This window comes from Oryza glaberrima, chromosome 1 (genome assembly GCF_000147395.1).
Source record: "Oryza glaberrima chromosome 1, OglaRS2, whole genome shotgun sequence".
In the NCBI taxonomy this organism is placed as follows: Eukaryota; Viridiplantae; Streptophyta; class Magnoliopsida; order Poales; family Poaceae; genus Oryza; species Oryza glaberrima.
The window spans coordinates 3562598-3580973 of NC_068326.1; the positions used below are offsets into that span (position 1 = coordinate 3562598).

General features: G+C 40.1%; 1 protein-coding gene across 1 annotated transcript; it reads right to left on the reverse strand.

The window, feature by feature from the left end:
* Nucleotides 1-455: 455 nt before the first annotated feature.
* On the reverse strand, nucleotides 456-10134 carry LOC127773925 (ABC transporter G family member 31). Its single transcript, XM_052300174.1, has 24 exons — nucleotides 9650-10134; nucleotides 8987-9107; nucleotides 8687-8775; nucleotides 8517-8601; nucleotides 8034-8193; nucleotides 7876-7952; nucleotides 7736-7789; nucleotides 6962-7052; nucleotides 6529-6830; nucleotides 6164-6445; nucleotides 5145-5461; nucleotides 4892-5052; nucleotides 4685-4788; nucleotides 4287-4443; nucleotides 4079-4198; nucleotides 3900-3994; nucleotides 3480-3812; nucleotides 3100-3390; nucleotides 2677-2760; nucleotides 2431-2564; nucleotides 2125-2352; nucleotides 1871-2042; nucleotides 1516-1770; nucleotides 456-858 (listed from the first exon to the last, which is right to left on the reverse strand). Exons 1-24 carry the CDS (start codon nucleotides 9943-9945, stop codon nucleotides 586-588), a joined length of 4281 nt encoding a protein of 1426 aa, XP_052156134.1. The 5' UTR covers nucleotides 9946-10134; the 3' UTR covers nucleotides 456-585.
* Between the last annotated feature and the right edge of the window lie 8242 nt (nucleotides 10135-18376).

Genomic DNA, 18376 nt, shown 5'->3' on the forward strand with positions numbered 1-18376 from the left:
GGAGGACGCCGGTTGCAGCAGTCAAAAGGCTTGCAGGTGTCGACCTCCCATTGGCTCACCGTGGCTGTTGCAAAATGCTCGCCGAATATTGCACTGCTGCCGCACCAGCCACTACGTACGCAGTACAACGATCAAGCCAATCAAGGAGCACTTGCCTGTTTGATAGAGCTCCCGCTCCAACTCTATCCAACCAAACAGTTTCAGCTCAAACGGGCTCAAACGGGCTAAAATAATCTGAAAAAATTAGAATGAGGCAAGGTTTCGGCTGTTCCACAGCTTCACTTTAGCTCCGAGTTAGATCTAGTTGTTGGAGATCTGCCAAACAGGCTTGCAACAGGTAGCTTAGCTATACACTTGTCTCCTTTTTTCTGCTGGTCTCTGATCTCTGCTAGCTCCAGCATCTCCCGTGACCGGGAGGAATTCATCGTGACGACAGAGAGAAGAGACGCGTGCAGTTCTGAAGAAACGAAATGGATTGATGCATGCATAGTAGTTGCAGTACACATTTGAGCGCTATAGCTGGCCAGAGAATTAATGGTGGTGTACGTCGTGCTCCCTATAGCTCGCTTCTCGCTCGTCGTCGTCTCATCTTCTCTGGAAGTTGAGGTACTTGATGGCCAGGGCGAAGACGACGGCGAAGAGCACGCAGAAGCCGGCGACCATGCCGGCGACGACGCCGAGGAAGTCGTGGCGGAAGCCGAAGTGGTCCCGGAGGAAGTCGACGGCAGTGGTGGTGGTGATGCCGTCGGCGAGCAGCAGCGGCTGATCCAGGTCGCCGAACTGGGAGGTTAGCAGGCCGTACAGGGTCCATGACACCGGGTTGGCCCAGTAATACCACCTCCACCACGCAGGAATCCTCTGCATTATGTTTAAGCCCATTAATCATTAGCCACTTTAATCACGTCCTAATTTAAACAAACCATTATTGCTTCCCAATTGCTAAAGTGGTTCTAGTACATGACAAGTGGTCACTGTAGGACAAAAAAAGTTACTGGTGGGTTTGGTGAAATTATTAGGGGCACTGGTATATCAGGGCACTCATGCTCCATTATAGTACAATGTTAATAGAAACTAAAAACTACTATGCAACATAGCAGCATTTTAGATGATGTGCTAAGAAATTATAAAGAAAAAAGAGTGTCTCGGATGAGACATTGCATATATATTCAAACCAGGAAAATAGATATCTCCTCTAAGAATTTCTGATGAAATTTGCGAAGGGAGATAATTCATTTTTGGCCCCAGTAATAAATAATATGCATTGGAAACACTATTTCCATAGCTATATATGTTAATGTGACAAAAAAAAATAAAGATATGGATAATGTGCACTGGAACTGGCCTTATGGATTGGAAACACTATTTCCATAGCTATATATGCTAATGTGACAAAAAAAATAAAGATATGGATAATGTGCACTGGAATATAGATTATGGGGAAAACAGATCATGGGTCCAGTACAATTAGAGGACGTTAGGTGCAAATTATGCATGGGGTTCCTGTTCCTTCCGTACCTTTCTTGGGATCATGAACCCACAGAAGAGATTCCACAGCGTGTAGAATGGAGCAGCAATAATAGGCGCAACAGTGTGGTTGGGAGTGATCGCCGTTGTCATCATGCCATAGAAAGTGAAGTACAGCAAGGTGAAGTACATGAAGAACAGGTACCACAAGAACTTCACTGCTGTCCACTCGAACGAGCCCAAGCTGTAGAAAATCGTGCCGTAGATAAGTGACTGCACAAGAATGTAAGGGAACTCCACTGTAACCTGCATGCCGAAGAACAGTTCGATTGTTAGCCTTATTATGGTACTACTACGAGCATCAAAACATGATGAGATGACAGGAGTTTTTGACAGGGAAAATTACCAGGGAGAATGCAAAAGGCAGTGCCGAGTACATCCCAGCTGCCCTCTCTCTGTACGAGACAAATCTTTCGATGGAAATCACAGGTTGAACAGAGGTGGCGTTAGTGATTCCTATGAAGAGTACTGCTGCGTACATGGCACCCATGGCATTGAATATGTCATGTTGGGTCTCCCTGTCAAACAAAGCCACATGTTCGCTATAAGGCCAGCCAAGTACAGGAAGAAAAGTGGAGACAGAATCATCAGTGGACATACCTTCGAGACCCAAATTTCCAGCAGATTGTCCCGAACATCAAGGAAATGATGACGGTGTAGAAGAATCGGACCGCAGTGTATTGAGGATTTCTCCAGTACGACAGGTTCTGCTTCCATAAGCAAGCAGCATATTGAGCAAAGAATGGTTGGGAATACTTGGTGGCAAAAGTAAGTTCTTTTGATTCTCTTCTTGGTCTGCTCAGGATATCAACCATTTCTTGGGTCTGCCTGGAATGCCATAACATAAACATGTTTAAGGAAAAAGAGACCAAGATTTATAGAGGTGAAAAGGGTCGTTGTGTTTACTGAAATAATTTTGACTGCCGGTAGTATTCAGCAAAATCCACTCCAAGAATTTGCTCCATTTGAGTACTTGTGACTTCCAACATCCATGCAGCAGGATTATAGCCATCCCTGATTTTAGGAACTCCTGGAATTGCCTGTTTACAAACTTGAAAGTGTAAGGACAGTTTTTTCGCGAACACAAAGTGTAAGGACAGAGAAACTTGTATAAGCTATCATCACTGAGGAAACACATTGTGCGGATTGTACCTCAAAAAACTCGACCAGATTGCGTGATTTCGAGCCCAAGGGACCAGCATATATAAGTTGCCCCCCACGCTTCATGAACAAAAGCTGACCAGCATATGAATGAGTTAGGAAAGGGTGCTGGTTAAATGTTAGTACATACTTGTATAAGAAAATTTCGCGGTTTCCCTAAGTAGCACAATGAAAGTTCAACAGATCAAGTGTAAAAGGGACTAGTTTCTGTTCACATCCATCATTGATAAGAAAACTGATTAACATCAAATTATGAACGATTATTAAAATCTGTACTGTTGCTTCGAAAAAATATCAAAATCTGTGCTCAACTTGTTAATATGTCACGAAAAGGATAGCTCAAAATAATGACTTTTGAACTATTGCTTGTCATGCATGCATAAATTGACTACTAGGTTTTGTAAAGAAATTAACCTCATCAAATGACTCGAATATGTCGATGCTTGGCTGATGGATGGTGCACACAATTGTCCGTCCTGTATTAACAATATTCCGTACGGTTCTCATCACAATAGCTGCTGACCTAGCATCCAATCCTGATGTAGGTTCATCCATGAACACGATTGAAGGATTTGCCACAAGCTCCACAGCTATCGTCAACCTCTTGCGTTGTTCAGTTGACAGACCATTCACTCCTGGTAGGCCAACAAGAGCACCACTTAATGCATTTAGCTCAACAAGTTCCATCACCTCTTCAACAAAAACCTATGAAATGAACCATCAGGGATCAGAATGACAAAAATAGTGATGTCTTGTACAATAAACATAGCACTGCAGCCCAGCCAAGACTTTACCCTTCGAGTGTTCACATCAACATGAGAAGGCAATCGGAGGCATGCAGAGTACAGCAATGACTCAATTACAGTCAAGCAAGGTGAATGCACATCATTTTGTTCACAATAACCAGAGATCCTAGTGAAAGTCTCTTGGTTTTTAGGATACCCAGATATAGTGATGCTTCCTTCTATTAGTCCTCCAGTTTTCCGGCCAGCTAAAACATCCATGAGGGTGGTTTTGCCAGCTCCACTTACTCCAACAAGTGCTGTTAGTATCCCTGGCCTAAATGCTCCAGTGACATCAATAAGCAACTGTAGGCGGTCTTCTACTATACCTTGACTTTTCAATTCCTGCTAGGCAAAACTTGATTATGAATCAATATACATAGATTTTTAAAAGAAATTTCAGCCATATAAACCGGCCTCCCCCTGACATACCGCTGGTACATCAACGTAGTAGTTGATGTTCTTAAAGCACATAGAAAGGGGTTGAAATGGTAACACCATGCCCTTCTGGTCCTTGAGATTATGCCCTGGAACACAGTTAATATGAAGACTTAGTAAAAGGGTAAAAATGAATTGTGATGTAAGTACAGGGATTCATTATCTAGCATTACCATTCAATGAAGCTGAGTGCAGGTAAGATCTTAGCTCTAGGGCTAATTTGCCATTCTTCCTCCTAGGAGCCCTATGCTGAATATCATCTTTGGACACAACAGCTTGTATATTCCCAATAGCTGTGAAGGAGCACCAGTTGTGAGAATGAGAAACTAGTTTGATTGCAGTTCTAAGTTGTCTGGGTCCATGAAGTTAGCACAAACTTACGGTTGAGAAGAGTCAAGAACAATGTGAATAAGAAGTTCAAAACAATTGCATAACCAAACAATGCTCCAACCCCAATCCAGAACCAGTATTTCTCCTTGAATAATCCATATCCAGTGAGTATTGCCTCCCCTAATGTGATGTTCTGGTTTGCAAATTGCTGCCATTTTTCAAAGCTACAGTTAGTATAGAAGCAAATATTCCTATATAAGGCTAATAAAAGTTTTTCTGAATAAAAAAATATCTCGTTAGGTTCATACAAAGAAATTTAATATAATTTTAAGCAATTACGATGTTCCATATTATGCAAGTATTTTTCATACACCAAACTAAGCTAACAGATTGCTGCCACAATGTGCCTTTGCTACCAACCTCAAGAAGGGGTTTAAATCAGGTATTACCTGGCTCCAAGAATGGCCAAGGAATTCATTTACAGAAATAGCATTTTGTGCATACATCATAGGAGATATCCAATAACCCCAAATCCACCAGGCTGGTATGCTCTCTGTTAGATATTCAAGAACAGGTAGCAGCATGTCAGATGTAAGATCTTGAAAGATGCTCTCAAGTCTCAAGTGCTAATACTGAGTCGACTCAAGAAGCTTAACCTTTGGTTATAATGAATCCTCCAAGGATCATAACAACCAACAAAGCAAACGATCCAAAGGTGTTAGCGACTATCATGTTCCGACCCAAAGATGCCATGACCCGGAAAAGAGCCAAAGATGTTTGGTGTAGAAAAAAGAGCAAGAGAAATTGTCCAAGACATCTGCAGATGATAAATTAAGATCAATCTTCAGATAGGGAAAAAAATCTCTGAACATCGGACCAGAGAGCAAATGAACAGAACTTAACGATTACCTTGTAAATTGGGGATCATAGCCAACCACATAATATGTTACTAGTACCCACATTCCTGATTCAATAAGCGAGGTTGGAATGCTCAAGAGCCAAGACGGAAGTGTGTAAGCCCATGGAGGGTAGAAGTGCAAATCCCTGTGCTTGTAAAGAATTGGAAGCTTCGTGACCAAGAGTGAGACTTCAGTAAAGCCATTAAATAGAATCATCACTATTGCAAAATAGAGGGCTCCAAGATAAATAATCCCATCATCAACTGAGTCACGGTGCATTGTTGATCGGAAAAACACTGTCATTGTGATGAGGGCAACAAGTAAAAGCTGCAACATAAAGATTATGTTAAAAAAAACCCTCAAATGATTGAAAATAAAACTTAGGTGAAGTTTAACTGAAAACAGAAGAGTGCCATTAGGAAATTTGAAGTCAACACAAGTTAATCTTGACCAATCATAGTTTAAAATGAAGGTTTTGGACATGTGAAAAATGATATAGCCAAGATCTATCTTTTTGACTATGGAAACTCCACAACGAGATCCTTTTGTGACTGGACGGATTATATGCCATCCAGTCAAGTTTACAGCAATCCAGTAAAAACACCAAGATGTAAAAGTACATGTTGACCAAACTTGTGAGTTGTGACCAAGATTCTGAGCATGATGTCACAATAACATAAACACACTAGGATGATTTTCACGCACCACGTAGGGAAAACTTACTAGGCTATAACATTTTATGCACGCTAAGATAACTCTCGTGTGCCAAGTAGGGAAAAATTGCAAGCATTTGTGACAACTGCACATTGATCATTGCAGTGTGCTAAACTTATAAAGCAGTGAAATTGTAAAATGAGTTAACAGGGCATTTACAGTCTTAGTTTTTTTTATTCTTAGCAAGGTTTAGCGACTTTATTATACGTGTGCTTTATATTTTAACTGGTAGACAATGTTACATTTCCTTGTGACAGTATTTATTTGAGACATCAAACTGCTACTCTGCTGGATGCATCTCGAAATTGAAAATACCTGAATGAATTTGAAGACATAGATGAACGAATTCCTTTTCATCAGCAGATGCTGCCATTGAAAGTTGGACTTTAGAAGCTCAAGCCTCCTTACACCATAATTTGATGTTGAAAGAGCTGCGGGATGATTGCGATGTCTATTGTATGGAACTGCTAACTCATCGTGCAGCCTCTTGCCAATAACAAATGTTTTAAAGGCTTCAGCAAATTTTGATACAGAGACATACTGGTAAGGATAATCATAGTGGCACCAATATTGTTGCTGGTCTTTCTTGGACAAAACCTGCAACACAGAAAATGTAAATAACTATATGCAAGAACAGTCCAGTTAACATAATATCACAAACACAGATTACAACTGCATACTTCTTGCAAGAAGTCAGCGACGTTTTTTCTTTCAGGACATCTGAATCCCATACCGGCAAAAAAATCAACAGCATATTCACGTGGTCCCTGATATACAATTTGCCCTTCAGATATGAGGATGACATCGTCAAATAGTTCGTAAGTTTCTGGAGCTGGTTGCAACAAGGATATGATTGTAGTGCCGTCAAGAGCATGAGTAGAATGCCTTAAATACTTGATAATCTGATATGTGGTTGCACTGTCAAGTCCAGTAGATATCTCATCCATGAACAGCACACGAGCAGAACCAACTAACAGCTCACCTGCAAGAGCAACATATATGAGCACAGCTGCAAACCAGAATAAGCATGTAATCCATACAACTTGCAATTGCCCAATTTCTTCAACCATCAGCACCAATAATATGAAGGAGATTAAATTATCATGCAACAACCTGTTGTCAGGCGCTTCTTTTGTCCCCCAGAGATTCCTTTGATCATTTCATCACCAACAATTGTGTCCGCACAAATGTCCAGCCCTAAAATCTTGGCTAGATAAAAATTAGCAATTCAGAAATCTTGCCAGAACCAAATGATTCAAAGGTAGATCATGTTGATGCTGTAAAAATGATAAGCCAAAATAACATTGTAGGGAAAATTGAAAATTGTCTTGAATGGATGGGAATTAAGTGAGCCATTTGGTTAAACAGCTTGATGAAAATATTGAGTAAATTTCACAAAACCCTAGGTTTTATAGGACATGCGTAACCCAAACCCCATGTATTGCAATTTGTCTCAAGGAACCCCATGCATAATAATTGTAAAAAATAGTATGTGATATATACATATTAGCCGCACTTCCAACACATGTCAATTATCGAAAGTATAAACCATTTTGTGTTTATGTAACTGGTTAATCTGTCATTAACAGTGAGCACTGTGTTTGTGTTGAGTTTGTGCAATCATGGAGAGCGGAAGTGAGGAAGAAGAATATACATTTTGTGCCCATTATATATGTGAATATAACTAAAAATACCATATATTATTATGCAAATGAATATTTTATAAAAATCTGGGGTTCCTTGAAACATTTTGCCCCCAAAACATGGGGGTTTTCATTATGCATCGTGAAATTTGCTCGAAAATATTTGTGCAGTTCACTCAAAGAAGCAAACACTTGAGACTCCAAAGTAGATAATAATAGCAGCTGAAAGGGATACACCATATACCTTCATTATATATTCTGCGACAAGGCTTGTCTGCTTCCCCTCAAGAGCCAATGCCTGAAAAATTAAGTACAAACAGTGTCATGAGACAATCACCAACAAAACAGGTAGTGTGTGTCCAAATAAAGCTGGATGTGATCTACCTTCATGAACACATCAAGGTCCTCATCGGGTTTTATACCTTCATTCTTTTCTCTCCTCAAGAGTTCAACGAGCATATCTACATATTGATTAACATCAAAGCGCAAACTACCAAGGAGGTAAGGAACAACACCAAGGACATTGTGGTGAAATGACCTACCATACTTTATTCCAACACCCTGACAGCGCCCAGCAAACTCTAAGGTTTCTCTGACCGTCATCTCTGAGGCATGCCAGTCTTGCTGACTGACATAAGCAGATGTTCTCTGGGGCACAAATTCATTCAGATGATGGCCGTTGTAAGTGATATTTCCAGACACCTGCAATCCATTGGGTGTTGGTAGTCAGTAAAAATGTATAGTCCTGAATAATGCCGCATGGTTAAAAGGCTTCTTGCACTGATCAGAATAAGCACAGGCCTATAGCACTGAAGTAGTATTTATTTTTCGATAGTATTTCTGAAATGAGAAGGATGAGCGTTTGACCAGAAAACCATTTTCATGCTATTTGAGACACTAGTACTCTTGTCAGCAGGTGATAGATGCAGAGTTGGTTGATTGTATACATATAGAAGAGATTTGCTCATCATCTTTGAGCGGCGAGAATCGAAGAAAAGAAGACGGATTGATGTGATAAGGCACACCTTTAGTCCAGGGCCAAGCCGTCCGGCAAGGGCTAAAAGCAAGGTTGTCTTTCCTGAACTTGGAGGGCCCAATAGCAGTGTCATTCTGCAGCAAGAACCAAGTGTCAAATTTTACAAGGTCGTACAATTTGATCCAGCAGGAAACAAAAAATGTTCTGCATGTGGTGTACCTTGATGGACGAATGATCCCACTAACATCATCCAATATCGGCAACTTCACTCTTCCCCCTCGATAGATCCTCAAATGCCTCAGAAATGCCTTTCAGAAAAATAAAAACAGCAAATAAGCACATCTAGAGCTCATTTGTGAACCCACTATTTACAGCTTTTTACACAACAATTTTACCCAGAGTAAAAAAAAAAAAAAACTAATGTGGTTAAAAATCATGCTACTGTTCAAAACAGCTAGTAGATCATTGCTGCAGAGCTGAGACAAAGGAGGGGAAATTCCAGTGGTGGATTGGTCCAACCTCTGTCATGTTGCAAATGAAGTTTGGGATGGTTGGCAGCGCCCTGCTCCCGACATGCACGTATGCGTCCACTGTCAGATCCTCGTACCTCACTTCGATCTTGGGGAACTCTATCTGCACTCTGCAACCAACAAAAATAAAAAAAAATGGAGAGCAGCACAGATGCTTCAGATCAGCCCATGAGCAAGTTTACCAACACTACAAGCATACAAACAAAATTCTACACCAAAATCCAAACCAACCAGAGGAGACGAGCGATTTACAGATCCTACAAGCCGTAGCTGAAATTGTTTCGTAAAATTACAGCAATTTTTTTTTGTAAAATCACTGCGTTCCAATTGTAGCCTTCCCCGCATGATCTAGGCATTTCATCAGAACGATAGCTTTAGAGTAGGATCTGAACTAGCAAGCGAACAAAACGCAAGACTGGCATGTGGGGCCCATGTGTCAGCCGCTCCCGGCCGCAAAGCTTCCCTGCGTTTTTGGAAACCGAGTACTTCGCCCACAGAAGAACGCGGCGAGCAAAGCGCTTCTAGAAGCTTCCCCCGGTGTGCGTGCGTACCAGTTGGGCCCCACATGTCAGTGTCGAGTGTTGCGCTTCTAGAAGCTTCCACGCGAGCAGAGAGGCAGGGGGAGAGAGAGAGAGAGCAGTGTGGTACTGACGCGTCGAAGCGGGAGCGGATGCGGCGGAAGAAGTCCTCAACGTCGCCGGAGTCGGCGAGGAGGCGATCGACGAGGGCGGTGCGGTCGCCGGGGGAGAGGCCCGCGACGTCGACCTCGCAGAGCGCGTCGTCGCCCTGGACCCGCTCCTCCCCCGGCGCGGGCGACCTGAGCAGGCCCCTCCTCGCGCGCGCCACCGTCGGCAGCCGCTGCAGCGCCGCCCACCGCAGCGCCTCCTGCTCGTCCTCCTCCTCCCTCCACGACCCCGACCTCGCGAACGCCGCCTCCGCCGCCCACATCTCCGCCTCCTCCTCCTCCCCGCAGCAGCAGGTGGTGGTGGTGGTGGTGGTTGCAGCGGAGGAGCGGAGGTGGTGGGGGATTTATGGAGGTTGTACTGTGAAGCTGGCCATGGCCGCAGTGGCAATTGAGGCTGGCTGGATCCATCCATCCACCGACTCCCCCTCGCATTAATGGCGCGAGACGAGACGAGACGAGCTCGCCTTCTCTCTCCTCGCGTCGCCTCTGCTCTTGGTTTGATTTGATTTGATTTTTGTGCCCTAATTCTGTGGGGAATTAGAAATTTAGAATTAAGCGTAGGTGGAGGATGGAGGGAGACGACGCCTTTTGAGTTTAGACCGTTCGGTTTGGCTCTTCTGGGCCACCTTTGCTGCTACCTCGACATGGGCCCCTCCTCTCCTGCCTCCACGTGGCCCAATCGTTGTGCTTCCTTCTATCTCAGAAAAAAGTTTAGTAAATTTCGCAAAACTATCGGTACTCTTAATGTGATGTATCATAAAACTATATATTTAATACTAAATTTACCATAAAACTATAGATTAATTAAGTGGAATATCATAAAAGTATAGATTTAGTAACAAAAGTATCACAAACTACATATTTAATGATAATTTAGTCACAAAACTTGAACACTTATAAGTCCAACATAACATTAGTGCTAAGAATTTAAACCGCAAAATCTATAATTTTATGATAATTTTTTATTAAATTTGTAGTTTTATGATAATTAGCCTTAAACCTATAGTTTTATGTTAAATTTATTGTTAAATCTGTAGTTCTGTGATAATTTGATCAAAGTATTTGTAGTTTTGTGAAATTTACTTAAAAAAAAGTTTATTCTTCGTTTCACCATGCCATAACACGGTGATTTTCTTTTTAGCCATTTTTGAACGCAAGGCTCCACGATTTCTGTATGGTTGGTAGTTTAGATTTCATATGAATGCGTATAAATTATTTGTGTTTTTAGGATGCCTTGGTAGAAGATGTTTTGATTTACAGTGAAATTGGATAGAGTCCCGTGCTTCAAAATAGGGGCGAACCTACCATGGGATGGCAAGGGTCTTAGCTTTGTCCAGTTTACCCTCTCTATTATTTTTTCCTGATCCACAACTGCTTCAAAACACGAGTGATTATTTTCTTGCCGTTGATTATATGTTTGGGAAATTATTTTTCTAGAGCTGGATCAATGAGAGCAGTAGAAACAGGTTGGCACGCCGGCACGACTCACGTGAAGAAGCCAAAACAGGTTGGCAAATGCAGATGATGAACTCTCGGAAATCAGATCCAGGGCTGTGTTTAGTCCGTGTGCCAAAAATTTTTTAAGTATACGGACACACATTTAAAGTATTAAATGTAGACTAATAATAAAACAAATTACAGATTCCGTCTGTAAACTGTGAGACGAATCTATTAAACCTAATTAATCTATCATTAGCAAATATTTACTGTAGCACCACATAGTCAAATCATGACGTAATTAGGCTCAAAATATTCGTCTCGTGATTTACATGCAAACTGTGTAATTGGTTTTTTTCGTCCACATTGAATGCTCCATACATGTGTCTAAACATTTGATGTGACGAAAAAGTTTAAAATTTAAAGAAAAAAATTTGAATCTAAACACGGCCCCAAAAAGATGATGGACAGAAAGAAACAAAGCAAGTAATAACATTCAACGGAGGACATGTAATGAGGGCTGAAAATTGTGAGAACCAGTTCATGAAACCAATAGGGAAATAGTCTTTTCAGTTTCGTACTTTTAATTTATTTTCTAAATTATATGTCTGTAAATTTTAAAAATCTAGAACTATTTAGGCCATGTTCTTTTCTCCAACAACTTTTGGATTAAATTTTGAATACCCGTGGCACGTTTTTCAATCTGCTGAACGGTGTGTTTCGTGCGAAAACTTTCTATACGGAAGTTGTTCTAAAATATCAAATCAATCCGTTTTTCAAGTTTATAATAATTAAAACTTAATTAACCACACATTATACTGTCCCGTTTACGTAAATCACTTAATCTTCATCTTCAGTAGAATCAAACACCACCTTACTGCCTTCCAAGACTTGTAAATACCAGAAACTCCTAGTCCAAGAAGTAGTCCCTCCTACGTACTCTACAGTGGAATGTTGTGTACGCATGCACGCGGTGACAAACTCTGACAGGCTAGCTGGGGGTGGGGCCTGGCCGCACGGCCTTGCCGGAGCCGGCCGGAGGAGTTGTCGCCGCGGCTAATTTGTCGCCGGCCGGCCACCGGTCGATCTGGATTATGGGCCCCACACGGCGGCGTCTTCTACTACCCAGTTGATCAAAGACAGTTATTGGGCTAGAGTGAAAGCTGAAGCTGAAGCTCGGATGAGCGCATTGAATGCACTCCCCAACCGCATTTGCTCGCGCCAATCAATTCGCCACTGTCAACACTGTGTCACTAATCTGGTACTCCTGCTAGTTTAACTGCTGTAATTTTTGAACTAAGATTATAGTCAAACTTTTATAATTCTAGAATAACACATATGAATCTGTCTTTCAAAGTTCTATAATAAAAATAAAAGTAAACATGTATTTATTTATTGTATATATTATAATAGAAAAGTAAGGTCAAATATTTATTTTGAAGACCGAGTCATTTACCAAAACGCCAAGAATTTTGAAACCGGAGAAAGCACTCATTGGTCATCCCTTCGTTTCATACTATAAATTGCTTTAGGTTTTTCAAAATCAAATTCTTAAAATTTATTAAATTTATAGAAAAATATAGTAATATTTAAAGTAATAAATTAATTTTATTAAATCTAACATTATAATTTTTTAGTTGAAAGTATTACTGTATTTATCTATAAATTTAGTCTTTTTTTTCTATAAATTTGATCCAAACCAAAGAAGGCTGATTTAAAAGAAAATCAAAACACTTATAATTAGTATTACTCGTTTCATCCATTGATGATTATAATTACTACTAGTATAACTAATTACAGCCTGGAATAGTGGGAAGTGCTGCATGAGTATAATTGATACTCTATCCTGCTTGCAGTTGCAGCATATGTACCGTATACTGGTGTACCAGTATAAAGTAGTGTATGGTCGTATGGATGTATACAGGAGCCACGCCGTGTTGGTTGCTGTGAGCAGAAGCCATTCCATTATACGACTGGGTGGTCTTTAATAAGCGCCCTATAAAATGTGCACATACGTATATATACATGGTACTCCATTATTGCGCTGAAAATATATACTGAAAATGTATAAAATGTGCACATACGTATGTATGCATGTCTCCTTGCATTCAGATGAGGCCAATACGCAGTACAAATTGGAAATGATCTTGCCAAATTTTACACTAGTACAATTTTACCATGGAATATGAGAGATGCATGCATGTTTGCAATTTCCACAGGCCGTTCGAGAAGAGGTGATCCCTATCCAGCGGTATCACAGCTAGCACAGAACCACGTGTTATAAAAAAAAAAAAAGGTAACAGCGTCTGGATTTTTTATGTTTGATTTTTTAAAAAAACTTATTTTACAAATAAACTCTTGAAAAATAACTTGTTTTAGACTCTTCTCTCGCTGTCAAACACCCTGGCCTGTTTGGTTGGGGTGGTTGGGGGAGTTTTCAGGAGGGATTGAGAGTTTAGATGGATGAGGCTATTAACTGTTTTGTTTGGTTGGGAGACATGAGAATTTTGGTGGAATGGAGATGGGGAATTGAGGAATGAACTCCCTCCTTTTCAATACCTGGGTAGGGGGTGGTAATTGGAAGGGAATTCCTCATTTACTTCGCCTAAACAAATCTCAGCCATCCGTTTTCATTAATGATCTAATCTCAAACTAAACTCCCTATCAATTTCCACCACCTCTACCAAACAAGAGACTGGGATGAAAAATCAAATTCCCATCTTAATCTCACTATCACGGCTTGTTTGGTAACTCGAGGGTAGGGAATTGGGAGTTTACACGAGGGAATTGATGATGAGATTAAAATGGGAATTTAATTTTTAATCCCAGCCATCTTGTTTGGTAGAGGTGATGGAAATTGATAGGGAGTTTAGTTGGAGATTATATCATTAATAAAAACGGATGGTTGAGATTTGCTTAGACAAAGTAAAGGAGGAATTCCCTCCCAATTACCTGCCCCTACCCAGGTATTGAAAAGGTGGGAGTTCCTTCCTCAATTCCTCATCCCCATCCTACCAAAATTCCTATGTCTCCCAACCAAACAAAACACTTAATAGCCTCATCACTCCATACTCCCAATCCCTCCTAAAAACTCCCTCCATCCAAACGGGCCGTCAATTCTCTCGTGTAAACTCCCAATCCCCTTCCCTCAAGTTGCCAAACAAGCTAGTCTTTAGCGGCCAAAACATAAAAAGGTTGGTGCAAAGGAATTATTTATAAATATTTTTTTAAAAGAATAGTCATAATGTAAATATTTGTTCCTATAAATAGATCATCGACATCAAAGACCCTTAAAGCTACGTTCGATTCTCCTGGTTAGGAATTCATTCCCTCCACACAGAAAACAGAGCGGTACATTAGCGCGTGATTAATTAAGTATTAACTAATTGTTTTTTTTTCAAAAATGGATCAATATGATTTTTTAAACAACTTTCGTATAGAAATTTTTTTTAAAAAAAACGTACTAACGTTTAGCAGTTTGAAAAGTGTGCACGCGGAAAAAGAGAGGAGTGAGTCGAGAACCATGCGTACCGAAGTCAGCCTAAGCCTTTAGAATTCTTTTTATAAATAGGAGGCACCAACCTCCTTAGCATCAACTACTTATCTACTAGGAGGAGATAATGTTAGCACTAATGTTATTAGCGCTGAGACATTGGACCTCGATATTGAGGAGGGTCTATTTCTGAAATAAGTTTTTTAAAAAGATCCATTTAAAAAATAAATTTTTTAAAAGAGTTAAAATGTTTTTTTAAAAAAACAGGTAACAGCTTGATCCATCGTAAACCCTGAACTCTGAAACTCCACAATTTTTTTTTATTTCTTTCTTAGAAGTGAGTGCAATCATGCATTCGTGCGTCTGTCCGTCCGCTGCTCCTGCCTGCCGGCTGCCGCTAGCTACCACTTCGCCGATTTCCCCTTCTGCAGCCACTACCTCCAGGCTCCAGATGCGCGGTTTTCCTCGTCGCACCAACAACCATCACACGTCTTATACTTTTTTTTAATGGAAATCACATGTCTTATACTATATTAACTTAATATATGATAGAGAAAGTAGTAGAAATACATGACATACTCTCTCTATCCCAACATAACAAAAAAAAATGTGATATATATTCAGATTTTTTTTAAAAGGACATATATGTTCAGATTTTAGATTCAAGGTAATAGAATAAGTTACATTTTTTAATATGTTTGTTTATTTTAAGAGCGATATCCCTCCATTCCATTCCACCGATCGAGGGCATACGTTGTCTTCGTCGGTGTGTGGTGCTACTGCTGCAGTAGGTTGCCGTACATACTCCTCTGTCCAAAAAAAATTAAACTCTACGAATGAATATGGACACACACTAACACACATGTGTCCAGATTCATCTATAGAGTTTGATTTTTTTTTTGACGAACAGAATACTGTCTGTTCGTCGTCTCTGCTTCGTCAAATCGTCAATGATCATCAGCAAAGCAAGTTAGTAGACGCATCTCTCTCTCTCTCCCTCTCTACTCCATGGCCATGGCCATTGCAGCTGTAGCTTGCATTTGGGACCATTATATATACGAACGCAATGCATTGATTCAACTATGGCCGCTGCGATGCTCACACATGGCCAACACCTCTTCTTGACCTTTGGAGAAGAGAAGCGATTCAACTCAATTCAGGCCAAGTTTTCCAAACTTTTTCTTCAAACTTCCAACTTTTCCATCACATCAAAACTTTTCTACACACACAAACTTCCAATTTTTCCGTTACATTATTCTAATTTTAGTCAAACTTTCATTTCATTTTTAGCTTGCTCGTTGGCATGCTGCAATGCAAAGCGAGATTCAATTGATTTCTTTGTAAAAAAGGTGAGAGCCAGGCATCAATGGCGCCCTAAATGTGCCCAGATCAACAAAACCCAATGCCTACTGTAGCAGTACGTAGTACTGTAGCTTGCAGTGAGCCCCCAAGTAGTACTTGGCTAATATACTCTTGTCCTTCAATTATTTGTTCGTTTGCAATTGCCTTGCCTGGACTTCTCTCTCTGTCTCAATCTTATTACTATAGTTTCTTGGCTTTGAGTTGCATTGGGGCAGCAATGCATGTGACCATTTCTTGGTACTAATCATATACTGTTCATCCTATTTTAGTCCTGAAGAATGACTCTGACGCAAGGCGGCAAGGGACGATATACAGTAGTTACTGTGTCACCCCCTGCAGGTTAGCCTGCATTTCTGGGCAATAGTTTAAGGACACATTAATTTGGATTATAATATGATCCGGTAACTGTTAAACGGCGCATTTTGTGCGAAAACGTTTTATATAGATGTTGTTCTAAGATATCATATAAATCCAATTTTCAAGCTCAATTAATCATACGCTAATAACTTTTACGTGCCCGTACTTAATGTCCATCTTCAGCAAGTTCAAATGGGGCCTTAAACGACGCCGACTATTGGCATTCTTGGAAAACTCTTTTAAAATAAGGATATTGATCAACTTTGTAATATTCAATTCGTTCGTGTATACCTTCGAATAATTGTGTCTGAAACTCAGTTTCAGCAGCATCCATCGACACTTCGGAATGCACCCTAGGTGAGGTTGGTTGGGCTTGATGATTGGTACCAGTAGTGGTTGACTGAACTTGCTACCTGCATCTTCAGAACAAGTGGTACTGAAATGCTATATATGCACCTGCTAGTAAAATATATACAAAAAAAAAATGTGAGCAATTTCACTGCTAGTACATGATAGTAGCAGGTTAGATTAGCAGGTAAAGAGCAGTACTACCCCTTAATCCAGGGACTTTGATGGCAGTACTGCAACTCTGCATTGAATTGCATTTCAATTGTGCAGCATGCAGGGACAAGTGCAGTGCTGCCTCCACCTGCTTTCTTCTGCAATCATTTACTCCCGTATAAGCACTCTCTCTTTCAATGCATTATTGGTCATCTGGCAATGAGATGTGTGTACACATCCTCTCAAAGTCTCCAACACAAAATTAGCATCAGATTTCTTGAACTGTCAGTCTCTGATAGCTCCTCCAGTTGGCATTTGTTGTTGGCAATCACACATTCTGAGTCCCTGATGCTGATGCTGATCTTGTGATCATTGTTGCTTATTGCTTTTCTTATCAACCCCTGCTGAATAGTACTACTTTCTCCATTCCAAAAATATAAGGATTTTTAGGACTTAAATTTATACCACAATATAAACATCCATGTACTTATTCCTATGATTCCCATCATTTCAATGAATCCAAAGCCAATCACAAACTTGAAAAGGGAATACAAGAATTTAGATTCAAAAAAAATAAAATCTGAACTACTGAAGTGAGTAAAAAGAAATCTTTAGACCTAACATTGGAAAGGAGTATTTGCTAAGCAACCTAGAAATCTTTATATTTCGGAATAGATGGATTACTTCTAACCTGCTTTTCTGGTGCATCGTATCAAGCTATTTATATGCTGCTGATACTATGTTTCTTTCAGCCTGAAGATTGCTGTCATTTTCTCTCATGTACTCTCTCTCACTCAATCACGTTTGCAAAGAAAAAAAAGAGAGGCATTTGATGCACCGCTAGTGCACATCATTTTCATGGATCTCTTTACATAAAAAGAGGAGGAAAAGGAGGAAAAATATTTGCTTTTTTCAGAGAACGGCGTTTTAATGTGAGCCAATCACATGTCGCTGCTGTGATGATGGATCGATCACTGTACGATGAAAAGGACACAGGTTGGAGGAGAAAAGAGATGAGAAGTATGTGGACAGCAAAAAAAAGACAACATGCAGTGACTGAAAAACTATTCCAAGATCCGAAGCGCGTGTTCTTTTTAGCTTATTCATAAAATTATTTAAACGGATTGTTCTACTCTATTGCTTAAATCACTCGTTGTAATGTAAGCTATTAGTAAAGCTTATTTCTTAAAATATTTAATTTATTCCTATAATCAAATCAATAATCCACGAAAACAACTCTAAATTTACAATCACTGGTTTGGCAGCAATTGGAGTTTTACAGGAACTGGAGGTGATAGTGCTTGAGGAACTAAAATCATGGTTGTATGCAATGTCTGATTTTGGCTATACATTCACTTTGGATGTAAATGCCGGTTTAATATAAACCATTATATAAAAAAAATGCAATGTCTGATTCTGCACGAGCACATTTCTTCAGAAATTGAAGTGCTAACAAGTTCAAGAAACATATTTTTTTCAGTTTTTGAGCTTCGAGAAATGATCCGAACCGAAGAAATAAATAAAAAAGCTGAAATAAAAGCACA